This window comes from Saccostrea cucullata, unplaced genomic scaffold (assembly GCF_032062105.1).
Source record: "Saccostrea cucullata isolate Sc308-1 unplaced genomic scaffold, CSIRO_AGI_Scuc_v1 ctg360, whole genome shotgun sequence".
In the NCBI taxonomy this organism is placed as follows: domain Eukaryota; kingdom Metazoa; phylum Mollusca; class Bivalvia; order Ostreida; family Ostreidae; genus Saccostrea; species Saccostrea cuccullata.
In genome coordinates this window covers 232,101-253,749 of record NW_026928375.1, presented here as the reverse complement: position 1 = coordinate 253,749, position 21,649 = coordinate 232,101, and the positions used below count along the sequence as shown (strand labels likewise).

General features: G+C 31.9%; 1 protein-coding gene and 2 long non-coding RNA genes across 3 annotated transcripts; 1 reads left to right on the top strand and 2 right to left on the bottom strand.

Moving 5' to 3' along the window:
• Nucleotides 1–7,188: 7,188 nt before the first annotated feature.
• LOC134277379 (multiple epidermal growth factor-like domains protein 10) lies at nucleotides 7,189–8,825 on the bottom strand. Its single transcript, XM_062759718.1, has 4 exons — nucleotides 8,686–8,825; nucleotides 8,331–8,389; nucleotides 7,987–8,118; nucleotides 7,189–7,578 (listed from the first exon to the last, which is right to left on the bottom strand). Exons 1-4 carry the CDS (start codon nucleotides 8,793–8,795, stop codon nucleotides 7,301–7,303), a joined length of 579 nt encoding a protein of 192 aa, XP_062615702.1. The 5' UTR covers nucleotides 8,796–8,825; the 3' UTR covers nucleotides 7,189–7,300.
• A 4,694-nt stretch (nucleotides 8,826–13,519) lies between these two features.
• On the bottom strand, nucleotides 13,520–14,511 carry LOC134277378 (uncharacterized). Its single transcript, XR_009994234.1, has 3 exons — nucleotides 14,422–14,511; nucleotides 14,072–14,130; nucleotides 13,520–13,857 (listed from the first exon to the last, which is right to left on the bottom strand). It is a non-coding gene; the product is annotated as an uncharacterized LOC134277378 (long non-coding RNA).
• Nucleotides 14,512–18,427: 3,916 nt separating this feature from the next.
• Nucleotides 18,428–19,585, top strand: LOC134277386 (uncharacterized). The gene is made up of 4 exons (XR_009994237.1): nucleotides 18,428–18,525; nucleotides 18,750–18,805; nucleotides 18,909–19,043; nucleotides 19,164–19,585. It is a non-coding gene; the product is annotated as an uncharacterized LOC134277386 (long non-coding RNA).
• The last annotated feature ends 2,064 nt before the right edge of the window (nucleotides 19,586–21,649 follow it).

Sequence of the window (21,649 nt, the reverse complement as noted above, 5' to 3'; positions counted from 1 at the left end):
ATCAACACTTGACCTTGGAACACCAATAGCACCAGCCATTGGAGGGGGATTTACACATCAGCGTAGAAGGAAAGACAAAGTAATTCCAGAGTGTCAATGAAGCAAAAGCTAGTGGACCAGATCAAATATCCTGTCGGATCCTAAAGGTAGCCGAAAAGGAGATAGCACATTTCCTGACCTTTATATTTAAGAAAACACTCCATACAAAGAATGCACCTGATGTAAGACAACGAACATCAAATCTCTTTTTGAGAAGGGAGACAATGGAAAATATCTACATTAGATAGAGTCATTGCTGGTAATAAGGCAACAGAGGGTACTTGTAGATTGTGAGGAGTCTTCATCAGTCCATGTGAAGTCCGGAATCCCTCAAAGAGCTGACCTTAGCCCCCTGATGTTTTTGTTATGAAATAATGACATTGGTAATGACATCACTTCATCTATCCGACTGTTTGCTGATGACAACTTGAATATTGCTCTTTCTTCCAAGAGTGACTGTGAAAAGTTATAGAAACACCTAACATATCTTATACAAGGGGCAGAAAATGGCAAATGGTTCTTAACGCCACCAAATGTTATGTTCTTCGTTTCTGCAAAAACAAAACATCATAGATTTTGCTTATCACATAAATGGACATTTTCTGGAAAAAGAAGACCATAAGCCATACCTTGGAGTAAAATTGACTTCAACACTCTCATTGGACCATCATATAAACAATATAACTACCAAAGTAAAGAACTTGGAACCGATTTTGTTATTGGTTTATTATTGGTTTGTTTTGGTTACTATTTTATTTACATAAACTGTCCGTATATTCTTCAGGCATGTGAAGCTGTTGCGTGTTTGTATGCAGATTCATTGAAAAAGTAATAGAAGAGCCCTAATAAATCGACTTATTGCAAGAGCATACCCTTGATGTATCTTGCTTAGTTATTGCATATAAATTCAAGAAGTATTCAGATATTTGAAAAATGCTGCGAACCTCATGAAACCTTGCAAATAAATTAATAATAGTTATATGAAATGTAGTTGACCAGCAAAATATTCATCTTCCCGTCCAAAAAATTAAATTTGAGAAGAGAGGGTTGTTCGAAAAGTTCGTGGACGATGTAAATCTTCGTAAAATACTCAATAGAACTTTAATATAAACCCAATATAGTATGTAAAAATATTTCTTTTGTTGAAGTGCGAAGTTTCATTCCGATCGTTTAAACAGAAATCAATTTACTTCATTTTAAAATCAACATGTTTTTTACCCACGGAGCACACTTAACGGTAATGTAACGTCAAAACAGAGCGTCACGATTTTTTTTTTAAAAATATCAGTATATATTTCACACAGTATAAACCAATTCTCACTCATTAAATCCATTTTCTAATACTTGACATTTATTTTTTTAAGAATTGCTCATGCTGTATAAGTTTCTTTGTGTTAAGTTTTTCATTTCATTTAAAACTTTAATCTGCTAAACAGTATAAACAACTCTGAAGCGCCTATGTTTAGATTTTTACAGCTAGACCATATCTTCACAGATTAATAGTACCCATCCTATACAGAGTCTCTGTCACTCAAATACTGCCCAATACTATTTGTACACATATGTACGTACAACTCGCTTGTGACATCTTTTTCTTGATTCGTTCAACATTTTTAGTTTATTCGGGTATTTCCTGAGTAAAACACAAAACTGCAACGTTATATGCTGCTCCATGACGTTCTAAAACGTCATTGTTTTCGTCGTTTTTAATAAGGACTACCTATATTTTCAAGTTGACTTCATTTCAACAAAGCAAAATTTAGACCCATATTTTGGTATACGAATTGATGTAACAATTCTTAATTTAAATTTCTAGGTGGTTTTTCGTGTTTTGCTCCATTTTACAGAGAATATGACTATACAGACATTATTTAATGTTTTGTCTGTAAGGGCATACTAAATTTTGACCTGCTCCGCGATCCGTGATTTTTGCATTTTTAAAATCTGGATATGCTTTGAATAAATCGTAATATTTTGAAAAAAAAATTAGAACAAATCTTTCTGATCCATTGTTAAAATATTTTTACCAAATTTGGATAACATATGACGTCAAATAAAAAAGATTTGACAGTTGTCCACGTACTTTTCGAACAACCCTCGTACAAACTACATTTAGTGTTGAAAAGGGTTAAAGAATTTTAACTTGATACTTTAAATTTTAGATGACCTCTAAACTGCAAATATAATTGATAAAATCATGTGACTTCTACATCACGTTTATCTTTGTCTGTTTGTCTGTCTGTTGTCAATTTCAATCCTTACCATAACTTTTTGAACCGTTAGAGATAGAGACTTCATTTTTAGTATGCTTACTTCACAAATAAAGTTCTTTCAAATGACAACAAGGTCAAGACCTTGTGACCTTGACTGACCTATAAGCTAAAATAGCTATTTTAGAACTTTCGCCATAACTTTTGAACCTTGAGAGATAAAGACTTCATATTTAGTATGCTTACTACACCAAAACACATCTTGTTTATCTTTAAAAATTGACGATATTTCCATTTTTAACCTTAATTGCAGGTATTGCGTACCATGACATCGTTTAAGTATATATCAATGGTATTGTAAGTCAAATAGTTCTTAGTGACAGGGCACGGGATGAATTTCATACTTGGCGAGGTCTTTGCACAAAGAATACATACAGTATTCAGGGAAATTGTCGCCCCCGTTTTATTTTCGCCCCTTGTGCCGTCCTCCTGATTGGGCGAATTTAAAACGGTGCGAATTCAAATTACACAGCTTAATTTCTTAAACAAAAGTATGACTGGGCGAATTTAAAACGGGGAAAAATAGTTCGCAAGTGCAAAACGGCGAAAATAATCCTATATACAGTGTGTGAAATAAGAAAGCCCTAATTACTACCGTTCAAAGGTTATGGCCAAAGTAAAAGTTAGGAATTTTGTGAGGAAGTGGGTCAAATTCAAAGTTCAAGGTTAAAAGGTCAAATTTAGTTGAACCCAAAGAAAGATCTTGTCACAAAAAATACACATATATATTGAATATGAAAGTCAAAGCTCCACTTCATGAGCAAGGTTAAAGTTTTTGTGACGGACAGATGAATGAGATTTATTGCTCACTCGCTTTCGCAAAAAAACTGGAGACAATAAGAACACCATGTGTATTTCATGTATTTAGAAAAATGTAATAAAAACGAACATTTTTATGGATTGCATTGTACATAGATTTCCCCTTCTTCCTACACTAACACAAAAAATATTACATCTTCCGAAGAGTACCTCATTTTTTCACCCATTTAATGGTTGATTTCTTCAACATTAGACAATATTAATTTTTTGCATAACAAGCAAATTCAAAGAATTGTGGTTCCTCCCTTTCAGTGTCTTGATGGATGGGATGTTATTTTGTATAATGACATATTGTGTCGTACCTCGTCATATAGGTACATGTAATGTACATGTCAGATATGAAAGTCCTATCTATTCTGAATAAAATATTAAATAGTTATGGTCATGGTTTAAGTTTTAAAGAAGAGGTCAAACTCCAAGGCCATGGTCAAAGGGTCAAAGTTCTTTTTATCCAATGAAAGATCATTTCACAAGAAACACATATGTAAAGTTTGAGAGCCCTTGCCCAAACCGTTTAAAAATTATGGCCAAGGTTAACGTTTTCAAAATATAGGTCAAACTCTTAAGGCAAGGTCAAGGTTGTTGATATTCAATGGAAGGTCTCCTCACAAGAAATACATATGTTAAGTATGAAAGCCCTAGTCCCTTTCGTTGAAAAGTTATAGCCAAGGTAAATGTTTTTTCATAAAAACGGAAATCTCCAGGGTCAAGGTCGAAAACGTCAAAGTTGTTGCTATCCTGCCACAAAGAATACATATGTGAAAAATACATGCCTTAGTTTTAACCATTCAAAATTTATGTGCAAAGTAAAAATTAGAAATTCTTGTGTAGAAGTTAGTAAAACTCAAAGGTCAAAAGGTCAAATTTGGTGGTACATGTACCCAAACAAGGGTCTTGTCTCTAGAAGGACGCATGTGAAATACGAAAGTCATAGCTCCACTAAATCAAAAATTATGAGCAAGGTTAAAGTTTTTGTGACGGGCGGACAAACTATCAGACGGACAGACGAATGAAATTAAATGTCCCCTCGATTTCGCAAAAGAGGGGGACAATAAAAGTTTGTCCAATTTGCTCATCTCTCTCTCTCTCTCTCTCTCTCTCTCTCTCTCTCTCTCTCTCTCTCTCTCTCTCTCTCTCTCTCTCTCTCTCTCTCTCTCTCTACACTAGACATGTATAGTTTTAATCCAGAACACTAAACAAGCCTACCATCCAACAGTTTGCTTTTGTGCAGATTTAAAGTGTTGTGACTTTAGATGTTTTTCATCTTTTTTCAGACAGTGGCACATTATATATATACAGGTATATATAATGTGCCACTGTCTGCTTTGTTCATTTGCGTTGTTTAAATGAACACAATTCTCTGCAACTACATGCATTCGTTTGTCCGAAGGAACTTCATGCCATCCGATACATCCATGGACATTTAATTGTTGCGTTTCGTGACTAAATGTAGCATAATCAAGATCATTTTCATCCTTTACGAAATGGAATGATTTATGCGTATCTGGTGTTGGAATTCTTAACCAAAGGAAATAAAATGAATGGAGGGATTGCAGCCCACACATTGTCGCAGAATAATAGGGGCGTATTTTTTTTTTGGTGTTTTTTTACCGATGTATTTACTATTATTTTATTTAATTATTTATCTCATGATTTCGCGTTTAATGTGATCCAAAATATTACAACTATAATATCATTCTCTGAGATTGATCGATATGACTGACATCATGACTACAGGAAAGAAACCAATAAAATAAAAAAAAACCTGCAGCCCCTCTTACATGAACGATTGGACCATCTCTGACATCAGCATTTACATGTAATACACAAAAAGGAAAAACTTATATCAGCTCCTGTATTTTGTTAAATTCCGATTGCAATAGTAACTAGCTTTCTGTACCGACACATGTCAAATGGCATGGGAGCGACAGTGTTGCAAGAACAAGATGGAACAAAAAGAATCATAGCATATGCCAGTCGGGATGAATTTCCCAGACCATAATTTGAATTACACACTTTAAAATGGGCTACTATTGTTAGAAAAATTTCTTGATTACCTCACAGGAAAAAAACTTTAATATATGTATGTTTGCCTTAACAGCAAACAAATGAAATGTATTTTCCAAAAGGTGAAAACATGTAGCTATTTTATCTTTGTACATTTTCGCCATTACATTTTAAATTGGTAAAACTAATACCGATGCAAAAATTAAGATTACCTACAAGAACAGAAAACATGGTTGAAGAAGCTATATAAGTGGTATAATCATTCAGAATATTAGCAACCATACGAGGGTTGTTCAATAAATAATGTCCTCGGTGATCGGAAAGAAGCAAAAGACACTTTTCAATGGTTTAGTCTTGATGATTTAGCTAAAAAGTTTCTTTTAATTAAACTACATGTCCGTAAGTTTTTTTTATCCAATTTCTGATTGTTTTAAGAACTCATTTAGCATACTAGAAATGGCAGATCTAACATTATTTCCTGGACACGTTTCTTCCATCTGAAAGTGTTTTTTTTCAAGTTTGGAAAATGAAACAAGTCAAGGGCAAAGGATCTAGTAAATATTTCTTAATGTGAAAAAAATTAACTTTATGTTTATCCCCAAAATTCCTTTACTCTTCAGGGCTTGCGGGTTTGGACGCTGTCATGAAGAAATCTAATGTAGTCGATTCCTGATTCTGGAACCTTACTCTCATTAGCCTTCAAATTTTTTTGCTAAATTTGCTTTCTAGACTCCCCAAATACATATTTGAACATCAAGACCACTAATATTTAAGAAAATTACATATAAATCTCTTTGTGCTCTTGCAAGTCTTCGCTCTTCTCAAACTTTTGCTGTTTTTGTCAAGTATGTCTTATTGTAAATTTTGTTTCGAGGGTTTTAAGCAATAGATTCAAGTTTCATTATCTGTTTGAATATCAAACAAACAAAAACTACAATTACTAATACTTCAAAATAATTGTTTATATATTCTTACAAGCTGTCGTTTTCACTCATTTTTCAAATCAAAGGGTCAAACAATTCTTTAAAACAATGTGAACTTCTCTCAAAATGATGTCTATCAAATTTGTTCTGTGTCAATCATACATCATGAGTAATTATTTTTTGAAATTTGGCAAACAGCACATAAGTTGTTATAATTTTTTGTTAGCAAGGAAGGTATCCGTTTTTTATGACCATTACACAGTTTTCTATCATTGAAATCCACTTGTTCATTTGTCTAGAAAACGGACATTGCAATTGGTAACCCTCAATTTTACATACTTTAGTGAACATTTCTTGGGGATTCTAAATGAGTTTTACAGCAGCTTTTAAAGAATCGTTAAATTTCACTTTAGTTCACTGATTGTTTATCATTCATTTTAATGAAGTGTCTCGAATAGCCCTTGTTTTCCAGTTTCTCACTATAAAATTATGTGATGAAACGAAGTCAGAAGAATCCTTATAAATTCATTAAAGATTAAATAATGCGAATAAGTTTAGCTTAATATCATATGATATCGGTATTTATGTCATACATTTCAGGACATTATTTATTGAACAGCCCTCGTATGTTGAGAACCTTCAGATTTATATCTACTCGACTTACAGGGTCATTCCTGTCTTCACCTTCTTTACAGTAGGTTTTTGTTTATACGGTCTCATCAGAGGGACCTTTGTCCACGTTCCGCAGTTGATATACGTGTAAACTCGCAACATAAGGATAAAATCCTTACATCACTACTGGAGCAAATACTCCAATTGCTGGAACCATGCAACTAAAAGTAAACGATTTCATTTCACGAAACGGATTAAATTATCGATCATTTGTTGCCTTTTATTTCCTTTTTTGAAAAAAAAATCTTTTCCTTGAACTTAGGATCTATCTTGTCTGTTTCCGATTCAAAACATTCATATGCACGATGATATAATTATAGTTCCTGGGCAATAGAATAAAATCAACCTGTTAAAAATGAAAGTTAAGAATTATCAATCATATGGTATTTATATAATTCAATTATCGTACATTTCATTAGAAAAATACATGCAAAAATTATTGCAAATTTTATGATCATCATTGCGCTACTTTTGCTTTGCCATAACATTATTTTAAAACGCAGCATTTTGAAACATAATTGGAATCATAATTGGATCAAATTTTGGTATAACTGATATTGTTTCATGCAGTCATATGAGACTGTTAATATCAATACTTCTATTAAATCGAACACTATAGTTAGAGTTATCATGTCTTGTTCTTTTTTGGTAGAAAGTAACGCCGATGTAGAAAATAAGTAACAACACAAGCATTAGTGACAGGAACAATACAGCATAAAATAGTTCGTTCGTCTTTCTTGTTTGAAAATCCATGCCTTTAGCCTCCTTTGTCTGTAGAAATATATCTGTTAACAACTGTGTCGGTCTTTTAGTGTATTCGGTCAATGTGATATACGATAAGGTAGAATCTGAAATAGAGGTCCTGCTTCATAAATTCATTATTTTTAATTTGAATTTTACATGTTCAAAAAATTCAAAGTATCATTTTTAAACTTCTATCTGTACTTAAATAAGGGTTTGTCATGTGAAGGGCATAATGGAATTTAATCACATTACCAAGCTGTATTTTCACCGCATTAACAGTTTTAAAATAATACTTCATTTCATTTCTTAGCATTTGTGATTATCATTAATTTAATAAAAATTGGAAGGTGCTTTAGCTTTTAACCTATAAAATCATTTTTTTTTCCATTCGTCAATAATATAAATGAAACGTGTTGAATGCGTTGATTACTTATGACGTAACAATGAAATTATTTTGATCGTGCATGACTTATTAATCAATAAATGGTCACATAATGTACAAAATTTATTACCATAAATGATGCATCCATTCATAAAGTTACAAGATGATTTATCACAGTTGCACTTCTGGTGACATTTTTCACCATATGCAGGATAAGGACATTGAGTTGAACAGTTATGCTTATAGTATCCTGGTTTACACTCTGTAGATAGATAAGGATGTGACCTTTTTATATAAAATACAGAACTATGGACAATGTAACTCAACGTGTAAGAATACATGAAGTTATATTTAATTTTTCAGCCAATATCTTGTTTCACATGTTGATATGCATGCCCTCAAATAAATATATTTATTTCTTGAATAATTTGCTTTAAGTCTTTTCTAAACATACTCATCTGAAATTCAATTTACCATGACATGTTTCCTCCGTTATATTCCATCTGAAACCTTCACAACAAATCGGTTTTTTTCTGCACAGACAATTGAAATAAAATTATTTGATATAAATGCCTATTTGAACGGTTCATATTATTTAAAGTAATAACGTTTCTATATACTGCTATTTGATCGCTTTATGAAAAGAGCACTGAGAAATTTTAAAATTTGTTCCTAGACTCACTCTGGTTCATCTATATGTACATAATATATGCAGAAAAGTCTGCAAAAACTCTTACATGTATCAATCATGAATGTCCATTTAAATTTAACAGGGTATACGATAAGAAATTCGTGTTTTCTTTTATCCTGTCTGATCAACTCTACATACCCAACAAAGCCACATGTCCCCTTTTTGTGAAACATTTCAGACGAAACATCCAATCTTCTTAGAGATGGAAACAAAATCAAAAGAGAAAAAATACATTTTCCCCCGAACATATTCAAAATGTAATTAATGTTTGAAAAATGTTATTAATCATTATTTTAATTGAATGCTTCCTTCCGGATGTGGCTATATACACGTTCTCCTCAGCTGTTACATTTCCCTTTTTTCAATTAGGTTTATGCATGTATGTTTGTATGTTTTTCCCATTGCGTTTTAATTTCTTTTTTTTCTATATCTAGAATAAGATCCAATAACTAGTACATTTTATCAATGTTTTTTTTTTATTATTGCAAAGATAATACACTTTTTAAGAAAAAAATAAAACATTGGCATTGTTGTTTGTTTGTTTCAAAAATTTCAACATGCATATATAAAGTGTATTTAAAAAATAGAAATATATATAATCATATATAGTTTTGAAAAAGGTCGGGTTGAGCTCCGGAAAAGGGTTTTAGGATCAATAAGCCCAAACAATCGCATCATCTTGGGTTTTTCCGTCATAGATCGGAAAAACTAACTCAATTGTTTTAACATCGCAGGATAATAAAAATTTATTCATTTCCTGTTTATTCAAATATAGGATAGACAGAGTTAGAAGTCCATTCTACAGTATATTTTAGGTAATATCATTACATTGAATAAAATTCAACTCCATATTCCACAGACAGAAGGTCGACAACCATCCGTTTCAAAGATCGTGCAAGGGAGTGTTGTCATGGCGTCTTCCTAATTCATTCGAGGTCATTTTTCCACTAGTCTAGAAGACCCGTGAAGTTGCGAATTGCAAGTTAACCCGTACTAAACTTAAGATTTGTGATTTTGTTATTTGGGTTGACATGGGCTTGTGATTGCATCTGTTTACCCTGTAAGCATCTTTCAAAATCTAAAAACAAGCTCGCATAAGCATTCAAAGTATCTTGTAGATAACATCATTAATTGTATCATCGAATCTTATTTCTCTTAAACATTTATAGTTTGATCATAATTCATATGTTTAAATATCCCTGCTATATGATTTTTCTTTGATTATTCTTTATTAAGCAAAGTTACTCAATTTTGATAGAATGAAACAATGCACGATTTATTGATTGTCGTAATTAATTAGCTTAATTAATTCGTTCAATTATGTAAATCGCACTTCACCCGAGTATACCCGATAGACCGGACGCATTTCATAGCGGTCCGGATTTCTTTCTTTATTAGTGTTCTTAAAAATTTCCTATTCAACATGTAATTAAGTTAGTAAATATCTAGTGTTTAGTAGTTTAGTAGTATTGCTAGTTGTTTTTGTTTCTCTTTTTCTTTTGTTCTTTTGACCTTTTAACTTTTATCTTTGTCCTGATGAAGGGACAGGGCGTCCCGAAAATTTGACAATATTTATTGTTTGTGTCGTTGGTCATTTTCAATATATATATATATATATATATATATATATATATATATATATATATATATATATATATATATATATATATATATATATATATATATATATATATATATATATATATATATATATATATATATATATATATATTAGGGATGTCAAACCGGTCAACTTTTAATACTCGGTTACTCGGACGTTTTTCCGATCGAGTACCCGGGTACTCGGTAAAAGTGTAAATAAATTTGAACAAGTATAAATTCATGACTGTAAAACATTGTAAACCCTTGTAGAAATAAAACTACATGCTCTTATAGGAGGTTTATCCGTAAATGTATTTCTGTTGTAACAATGATGAGCACTTCATGCCCGACGAAATTTAATATAAATTTTTTTAAGTTCAATTTAGTTATCAGATAACCACAAGAAGTAAAATCATCATAAGTGGTTCACAGTGTTATTGTTAAAAAAACAATACTCTCCGTAATTGTAATGTAACTGTTTGTTGGGTTTGATATCCAGGCATCAGTCGTCAGAGCTTCGTACAGTATCAATTTGAACTTGATCAAGTTCTCCTACAGAGCGGATTTGCGATTTTCGTTCACTTGTTCGATCCGAGATTTGATAGTATTACGGGACGGCATTTTGTAGTTTGGTGCAACGATGGACATCAGTTTTTTAAAGCCTTTGCCTTTAACATGTTTAACTATTTGTATTGGCATGTAATCAAACACAACCATATCAACAATCGCACGGTTAATATCATCTGTCTCTTTTCCCGAGAATTTACGCTTCTCAGAGAATTGACAAAATTAACTAATTTATTTAAACATAATAGATCTTAAATGATGATCAGTGAAAACAAATAATTAAAGCAAACCAAAAAAAAGGGTAGAAGACAGCTGAAGGTGAGAAAAACCAGGTAAAAGGTGCATGGTCACGATAATTACTGTATAAACACTGCCACAGGCGATAACGGTCATTCAGAGGCTTAGGAAACCCTAATAGTAATTACTGTATGTACAAGTGCAATGAGCATTTTACGTTTTAAACATATTGTTTAATGCATTTATATATAAGCTAAGAAATATTTAAAAATATACATCCGAGTAACCGAGTACCGATTTTAGTATTCGATACTCGGACGTTCGATCGAGTACCCGGTTAACCGGGTACTCGTTGACATCCCTAATATATATATATATATATATATATATATATATATATATATATATATATATATATATATATAACAGACAAAGATGTTTTGCGTGTTTCAGTCAATATTCAAGCAATCATCTCTCTTTACTACACACTCAGAGATTGACAGTAGTGAAGGATAAACGTGAAGACTGCTGTGCTACAATATTTTAAGGAATTGGATGAATCGGATGAAGAGACAAAAATTCCAAACAACTTTTGAAATCACAAGATTTCTTATGGTATTTGTATAGGTACCAATAGCGTGCCGTTATTAGCAGACCTATTTTTTTGAATTTGAAGCAGAATTTGCGCAAAATCTTTAGCGTGAAAAGATATGTGCTCTACTTATGAACAATGTCTGAATTCTAAATTGAGGTAAATTATTGACATACAAGCTGATAAAACATGAATATCAGCAGACTCGTTTATAGTCTTCATATTGCAAGTTCTTTGGTGATACAATGACCCTGTCAGCAAATACAATTTATCATTGAATCAATGCTGATTGACGTTTATCATACTGAATTTTAAAATGGTATTTATACACTGAAAGGACGACAGATTTTCCCGTTAATTTTCGATCATAACTAGGAGCACACAGCGGGAGTTACCCATCAGCAGGGCATACTCACTCCTCAATGACACCTGATCCCACTTCTGATGTTTAAGAGGTCCGTGTCTGCTCTACTTATATTTTGTATTGTTTCATGGACTTTGATATTGAATGCTGTTAGTTATCTCCATATCCTTCAATAATCTCTTCTTTAAATAATCCAGTCATCGCAGTATAGTGTACAGCTGCAAATACTGATTTAAAGTGTTAATACTGATTTAAAGTTTTCAAAATCATACTTCATTAAAGGTGATGTGGAAATATATTCAAAAGAACTTTTACATGCAAGGGTACATTAATACATTATAGACATAAAAATAAAATTCATCCTGTAAGAACAAAACATATTTATTTAGAAATCAATATTTTATATGAACACATGAATGAACTACTCATGCTTTGCCCGCGTGGTAGACTGGTTATTTTAAAGCCTATGCTCTGGAGTTGCAGTGTAGGAAGTTGAACCTCACGTTTCCAGTTCGAAACCACTGTGAGACAAATTCTTCGAATGAGACCTGGTGCCGTATAAACAGATGTCACATGTTGCAGTTTTTACTGCAACGATAACGATCGATCCCTGCTTAATGGCCCATAGTGGTCAGTTTAAAGCAAAATATGCATCTTTCCCCTGGCAAGTTACAGCGTCGCCACACGAGTTTAAAATTTTCCGGGGGTTGAAGGGGGATTTAACAAGAAACAAACAAATACAAATATATTTTCACGGATTCAATATCCCGATGTTGTATCTGCAGACATTACTCAATTTTTTTCAAGGTCTTGCAAAAAATGAAGAGGGAGGGGGTATTACAATTTCCGATATCGTTTATTCATCTCCAAAGAAATGCGCATGTGAGGTTTAAAGTCGATAATATCTTTCAAATTATATTTTTAAAAAAATATTTCCCATTATGGCATTTTTATTTGTATATGAAGATAAATACCTAAAAAAGAAAACATAAAAAATAATCGAGATGATTTTGACAACAAGTTGCACGAAAAAAATCTACTCGAATTTTTTTGAGTGTTTGCTCTAATTAATGTATTTATTTTAAAACTACCTGACAGAAGGGTATATTATTTTCAAATTATTATGACCAAGGCGTCGTCTCAACAACTATACAGAAAGAAAATCAATTATCATCGATGAAAACCAATGTTCCGTTATGGATCTTTAAAACAATTAGTTTGTACTTTGTGGCACGTTTTCGTGTAATCAGATTCTTCTTGGGACAATTTTCAACTATTAACGATTAGCTCAACTAAAAAACACACAAGGAGGGAGAGTCATTGAAATGTTAGCATATCCTTACGACAGGTTGTACTAATTTTTTAAGTGTTTAATCGTTCTCGATGTTCCTTTAAAAAAACAACTACCAGGTAGTTTAAAAAAAACAATTAAAACACATTTTTCTATAGGTTGTGACTCATTTTCATCGCCAACTTTTATCAATGTGAATTTTTGGACAGAATTAAATCAAACCAAACCTGATCTTGATCTTCTTATGAGGTCATGGTTTCGCTTCGCATTCAGGTAAAAAAAATGTTACATGGTTCTGTCCCGCTTGACAAACTTTTAAATCAAAAATTTCAACGGTAAAAGCAACAAATTGGTGCGCATAGCTGTCCAAAGTCAAATCAAACAGTCTGAATAATCCTCAAAATTGTACATTTGGGGACAAAAAGTCAGCGGAGAGTCTAATTAAGTATAAAGGAAATGTGTTGAACCTGTTGATTACTTATGATGTAGTTATGAAATATCATAAAAAGATAAAGAATGTATTACCAAATATGATGCATCCTTTCATGAAGTTACATGATGATTTATTACAGATGCACTTCTGCTGACATTTTTCACCATATGCAGGATAAGGACATTGAGTGGAACAATTATGCTTATAGTATCCCGGTTTACATTCTGTAGACAAATGAGATGTGATAATTTTATATAAATACAGAAATATGGGCAATGTAACTTAACATGTAAGAATACATGAAGTTAAATTTAATTTTTCAGCCAATATCATGTTTCATGTGTTGATATGCATGCCCTCAAATAAATGTATTTATTTCTTGAATAATTGGATATGATTTTTCTAAATATACTCATCTGAAATTAATTTTTTCATCACCTTGACATGTTTCCTCCGTTATATTCCATCTGAAACCTTCACAACAAATTGGTTTCTTTCTGCAAAAGCAATTGAAATTATTTGATATTAATGACTATTTGAATGGTTCATATATTCAAAGTAATAAAGTTTCTATATTCTGCAATTTGATCGCTTTATGAATAGAGCACTGAGAGATTTTAAACTTTGGTCGGAGACTCACTCTGGTTCATCTGTATGTGCATAATATATGAAGAAAAGTCTGCAAAAACTCTTATCAATCATGAATGTCCATTTAAATTTAACAGGGTATGCTATTGTAAATTCGTGTTTTCTTTTATCCTGTTTTGAGTCTGATCAATTCTACGTACCCAACAAAGCCGCATGTCCCCTTTTTGTAAAACATTTCAGACGATACATCCAATCTTCTTAGAGTCAGAAACCAAATCAAAAGAAAAAAATGCATTTCCCCCCTAACAAAATGTAATTGATGTTTGAAAAATATTATTAATCTATTTTCCCAAATCATTGTTTTAATTGAATACTTCCTTCCGGAAGTGGCTTTATTTTAAACGTTCTCAGCTGTTTTATTTTGAATTATTTCCTTTTTTCCAATTAGGTTTGTGTATGTATGTTTCTATGGTGTTTCCATTGCAATTTTACACTTTTTGACTTTTTTTCTATAAATAAATTAAGAGTCAATGATTAGTACGCTTCATTAAAGTTTATTCAATATTCCAAAAATATTACAATCTTAAAGAAAAAAATTAAAACATTAAAATCATCATTTCTTTAACAAATTTCAACATGCATATATATAGTGTGTATAAAGAATCGAAGGGAAGATACTTACTTTTTAACGGAGAAAAGAAAACCTGTTTCAAGAATTGGAATGTACTAATGCGCTTTAAGAGTTAATTTTGCATCTACTGTTTTCCTATGAGCAGGATACTGTTATCGAAGGAGTGCAAAGAAAGCTTTCTTTCCTTGCTAGTAGCAAAGTATTCCCCTTAGATATATATCAGTAGTCAAATGTACACGGCCGCAAATTATTCTACTTTTCTCTTCGTTCACTGCAACACTAACAATGGTGCATTTCATTAACGTCAAATTGAATTCAAAATCTACAATAATTTTCAAGAAATAATACCTGAATTTAAATATACTTATTTAAAATAGTCACCCAAGGTATGAATATTTCAAATTCTCGTACATAACAATTATCGATTGCATTAGATGGCATATTAATGTTCAACCTCGGTTTTATTGGTATTATCATATTTATACATTTTTTCTCTCTTTCAAGTTAAATGTTTTTAGGGACATTGAGGAAGAATAATCGGTATTATAGTCTGAATTACATTTAGTAATCGACTAAACAAATTGATTTCTATTCAAATGAATTCTCCTGAACTCTATCGCATTTTTTTCCGGGGTCAAAGGACGGTCTTATCCCGTCTTGGCTGTCTAATCGCAACAAATTGAGTATATTTCTCTTTCTGCACCGTGGATTATATACAGAATAGAAGAGAATTTATAACCAAATCAGGATCCATTGGGCATAAACATATAACATCTATTGTTTTATAAAAGATCGGTTTAAAGCTCCGGAAAAGGGTTTTAGGATCAACAAGACAAACCAGACAAAACTTAAAGATTTGTGATTTTGTCAGATGGGTTGATATCGGCTTGTGATTACGTTTGTTACCGTTGTCTTCAAGTGCATCTTTCAAAATTTAAAAACAAGCTCGCATTAGCAATCAAAGCATCGCCTAGATAACATCATTGATTAGATGTTTATACATGTTAATGTGTATAATCGATTCGTACTTCTCTTATACAGCCATAGCTTGTTCGTTGTTAAGCACCTCGCTTTAAAGGTTTTTAGCCTAGTGGTAGAGCGTTCGCTTCATAATCGGGAGACCTGGGTTCGATTCTCGTTCGCGAGAAGATGTAAAAATAGGTAGTGACTGTTCCTTCACCATGTGCTCTGCATCAAAAGTGGAATTCACGGGTCTTTCGGATATGACCTTAAATACGTAGGTCCCGTGTCACGGTTGGCTCTGGCAGGATAAAGATAAACCCTCACTGCTCAATGGCCCAGAATGCCGAGTACAGGTCTAATTTTGACACCCTTCGCCGGCATACGGTGATGTCTCCATATGAGTGAACAAATCTCGAGAGGTACGTTAAACAATATACAATCTATCATTCAATCGAAGGGTTTTACAAATAGGGCAGTTCAGAAATGAAATTTTTTAAAGCAAAGTCACAAAAAGCTGTTTTCGTTGGACCATTTTTAATTTTAAACAATTGGTTCAAATAAAACGAAATGCAAAAGGAGGGAGAGTCATTGAAATATTGACATCTTGCATATTCTTAGGAAACTCACTTTTATTTAAGTGTTTACTCGTCCTTGGTATTAAGCGGTTATGATAAGGCTGTCTGAAGGCTTAAAATGCCTCAAAAATATACACTTTCATCTGAGCTAGATTTTAATTCCAATATCCAATCCATGATTGAAATTGCAGTAAAACTGAGATAAAAGTTTAATCAGGTATAAAGCATATTTTGTGATGTCACATGACCATGTTGATCACGTGACAAACATTTCTGATATTCTTAAATGTTGCACAAAAATCACTTCGGCACAAGTAAAAACATACTTATAGTGAAAATTTTGTTGCAAAAATCAATTTATCGTGATCTCTGGTACATAAAATATGATGGGGACAGGTTCAATTTTTACTTATTAAGTAAATTTTTTACGAGAAAATTCCATTTACTATCATAAAAAGGGGTATTTTCAACTCTAACGTACATACGATCCCCCAGCAAAAATCATTCAGAGGACTGAATTCTCTCGTAGAATATCTTTAATTTGTCCTTGTTTATCACTTGTGCCATTCCAATATAAACACTATTATAGTCTATCCATAAATTCTACAATGTAACTCTGTCTACTGATGAACAGTATAAGGGGAGTGTTCACACAGGTTTAAATGTGTGCATGTCGGACACGCGAGAGGAACAGGTGTATCAAATTTGAAATGTTCAACATCATAATAGCACACTGGAGCTTAAAATACAATCTCAACACTTGCATTAGACAACAACGCTCCATAAAATTTACATGCCCTGAAAAAAATTATGACACTTTCCCAATCATGTCAGCTCAAGAATGCAGTGACTTGATGTCATATTGTATTATGACGTCATATCTTGGTAGTTCAGAGAATTTAGTACAGTTTCATCAGTTTGATATTATACGGGCAGCCTTATCCTAGCCGCGTACTTTTGAAAAAATAACAACCATTTTAAAAATCTATTTGACACATTTTTTTCTAGGTCGTGCCTCATTTTCATTTCTTAACTTTACAAAATTTGAAAGTTTCGGACAAAAAATATAACTTAGCCGAAGGTTTAATTTGCTTCACAATCAGGTTAAAAATATTTTAAGATCTAGAATCGCTTAAGAAACTTTGACAGCAACAATTTGAACTGTAAAAGCAACAAATTGGTTCTCATGGCAGTCCAATACCTTATACTATCTGATATCTGCCACAGCTTTACAGTTGCACACTGCAGGTGAAAACAGTGTTTAATATAAGTATTCTCGCACTTCATGGTTTCATGTGATTTGATTTAAAAAAAGCGCAAAAACTCATTAATTTTTTTTTATTATTTGATTGGAGCTAGGAGCGTGCTGCGTAAAGGAGCCATGTCAAGTATTTACCCATTTAGGCCTAAGGAACAGGCGAGAAGTACAAAGATATGCAGGAAACCTGACAGATTTATAGTAGATATAAACAATGTTCAGAATGAGGTAGTTTTGTCATGTGAAATGAAACGGGGGGAAATATTATAAACTCAGATGCAAATGACCAACCAAATGAATCAATTTGTACAGTACCGGGAAAATTTTTATTTGAGCAATGAAAACAAGAACCTAAAAAGTGAACTATTACACATCATTAAATGACCTTTGGACAAGCTGTTGATCAAGTAAGCTAAAACGTATATAAAAACTTCAATACAAAAGAAAGAAAGCAATTGATTCCCCATAAAAAGCCAAGATTCCTCGTGGGATTTTTATATTTTTAAAAATATTTTAATCCGAAACGTGGAAATATGTAAAACAGGCTGTGATATCCCCGAAAGCTTACATTGTATGCAGCATCATATTGAACTTTTCTGATAAGTACTTGTATTTCCTTTGATTTCCATGATGATTTTAAGTTTTAATTTGAATGTTTCCTCACTCAATGGAACGTTATTTCAAAGTTTGAATTGAATTAGTGCATTACAAAATTAATTAACCGGAAGATTGATATCATGCTTACATGTCAACTAGTTTGAAAAAAAGCATTTCAAAGAAGTTACAACACAATGAATGTCATTAGTAATGTAGTTCTTGGAGGGATTTTGATAATAGTAACAGTACCTTTTATTCTGTCAGATTTGAAGTGCACAGGGTATGTTATATTTTAAAAAAAAATGATATTCATCCTTTGATCTTAAACTCTATGTACATGTATCTAAAATGTATTAAGTTGCAATCAATGGAAATTTTAACTTGCTATAACTAAATGATATTCATCCTTTGATCTTAAACTCTATGTACATGTATCTAAAATGTATTAAGTTGCAATCAATGGAAATTTTAACTTGCTATAATTTAAGTTAATCAATGTTACAGATTCAAAAAATGTTGCTCGGGGTATTTATGGAATGAAACTTTGAAAGAATGCACGCGTAAGAGAAACTTTAGACATTCGAAGCTTATCATAACAATTATAAACTTAATATCATATTTTATAAAAATGCATCTATATCTTTCATTTGCTGAAAACTTAAGGTTGCCAGGTAGGTTATTATGCAAAGAATTGCAGATTACGATGCCCATACCCAAGTTTTTGAGCGGAATGTCAGAATGAGTGCAAATGCACAGAGGGCTTGTGCGATTTTGCTTTTGGATGTGTATTACTCCAAGGTAGGTGCAGTTTATTATTGTTTTAATTCATTTTGAGCTTATTCTATTTTTTTCCATTCAATATCAAAAATTTGTTATTCAAACTTTATTGTTCACACAAAAATGATTTATTATTGATAGAAAATGGCTCATCCCCAGCTTCCTTTATATTGCTGAATACATCAACTGATAATTCAACTCTGGTGCCATTTTTTGAAGAGCCTAGCAGTACCTTATATAAATGGCTATTTCTAGGAACTCTTGTGCTTTGTGTTTTCCTTGGAACTTGTGTTTTAATTTTATTTCTTAAGCATTACTGCAAGAAACCCATACATCAAGGAGTATACCAAGACATTTTCGTAAGCAGAATTAATGAAATACAGAATATTTACGATTCTTGTAACTAGAACGGGCGATGTGATCTAATTTATGGAAAACACACAATTTAAATTTAAGTGTATTCTATATTACTTTTTTTAAATGCGGAAAGTTTTGTAGATGTGTAATATACATGTGCATTGTACCTACTATTACCAAAATGTTAAATAAGATCAGCAGTCTACATTTACCATCTTCTAATATGATGCATACATGTACTGTAAACAGGGAATTTTTAGCCCCATCCAGTATATTTTCTACCATTCTACCTTCCTTCGTTTGGGCGACGCAGCATTATTAAGGCTTGAATAAGGGGGCCGGGCCTAATTGATACGGGAAAAGTTTACTCTGACGTCACACAAAAATATGATTTTTATGTTTTTCTCATTATACCTGAAAATGAAATAGTTTGCAACTTACAACTGTATTAGCATAATAAAAACGATAAAACTTCTCAATGCATAAAAAAAATTGCTAGTTAAATCCCATGTAGCTGGTTAGAGACAAAGCACTGATCGCGATGAACTTGTAAACATGACGTCATTTTGGTTAAAATGACGTATTTCATGTGCTGTGAGAGGTAGATTGAGGGATTTTTCAACAATGAAAAGTGCGTTTTATTATCAAACGGAATATTATTTAAATGTTTTAAATAGTCGATTAATACCAATGCATATCCTTTGTTTAGTGCGATTATTAATTAACTATCAAGAGAATGTATATTATGAATAATGTCGTGTTTTTATGTACAGGTTACGTATATTTTACACCGAGATGCCTCATAAAATCACACTTTTGCAAGGGCATAAACTTCATAGATCTTAATCATTTTTTGAATATAGATAAAGGATAGTTTTCTTAACTTGAAAAGTGCTGCTCCTTTCTTTAAATCGAGGGCGTGATTTTATAAGTACACAAAATATTTGGTAAAAGTCAAACATATTTTGACATAAGCTTATTTACCTGAAAATTTAACTATTAAAACACGAATTCTATTCAAAGCAGCAGCACTTTTCAGAAACAACAAAGTATAAATGCACAAACAAATTATAACATGAATTTTTAATTTCAACTAAGGTATGCCCTTGCTATATTGAAATTTGTTCATGACCTTCATTCAGTACACGAACTATGCATTCATCACGTGACTGTCCATCGATGGGACCAAACTTCATACAGTACAGAGTGGGTTATTCTATGCTATTTCAATAAGTATTTGTGTTCTGTGATAATAAAATAGCTTAAGGAAGGTCCATACTTTTACGGATCCGGTTTTAATTTTACATACCAATATAAAATTCTGGTCATCACTTTTTATTTGTAATAAAATATTTTGCTTGCTTGAAAATAATTTGATAAGTATATATTTATTAATCATAGTGTCAGTTTGAATACAAGACATTTCATATATACTATTTATGGAAATTAACACTTTACACTTTGTCCATAGGATTTATATGGTTTTAGCACATACACAGACACAAAATTCTTAATTGCCTTTATGAACCTAAACCCTTCTTATTTTTTTTTTTAAACAAACTAACCTGAGATCTATTTTTATAGATTTTAGGCCAGTATCAACTTTTTTAATTTTACTTTCGTTTTAAATTTTGTAAAAAATGATTGAAAAACTTGATATTCCAAAAATGGGGGTAAACGTATTCAAAGGGCTGTTTTGTTAAATTTTTCTGGTCAATCATATTAAAATTTGTGTTTTTGTTAACCTTAGATATAATTCTTGCTAATTTTAAAGAAAGAATGGCATGTAAACAATTTAGATTTTGAGAATTATTAAAAATTAAAGATATTTTGAGATTTCATTCTTAAAGACGTGGACAGATTCAACATCAATTTGTTAATGTTTTCCAGAAATCATTTCAAATTTTCTTCTGGCAAATGAATGTTTTTTGTTTCCACAGGTTTTAATATAAATTTGATGTGCTTTGGTGCATAGCTAAATAAAATATGATATCACACATCTTTATGGTTAATTTTGGCTGTTGGATTTTAGAGGTATGTACTCTGAGACATGTTGTATGAAAATTAACCTCCAACGATATGTATTTTATGGGTGTTTTAGTTAGTTCATATGTTAATAAAGGTATTCAAGTTAAAAAATGATCAGTTTGACAGAAAATTTTGAAAGTATGGGCATACCTTAATCAAAATAAATTCAGTTTTACAAAGGTACCCGTATTTTGCACGTCTATTTTCAGTTGATTTCTCATAGTAGGCCTTGACAGTGCTGT

Excerpts from the sequence above, each read along its gene's own strand:
- LOC134277379 (XM_062759718.1), bottom strand. The coding sequence starts at position 8,795 with ATGTTCGGGGGAAAATGTATTTTTTCTCTTTTGATTTTGTTTCCATCT. Across the intron at positions 8,390-8,685 it reads GGGACATGTGGCTTTGTTGG|AAAAAAACCGATTTGTTGTG; the intron begins GTATGTAGAGTT and ends TTGTCTGTGCAG. Across the intron at positions 8,119-8,330 it reads AACGGAGGAAACATGTCATG|AGTGTAAACCAGGATACTAT; the intron begins GTAAATTGAATT and ends ATCTATCTACAG.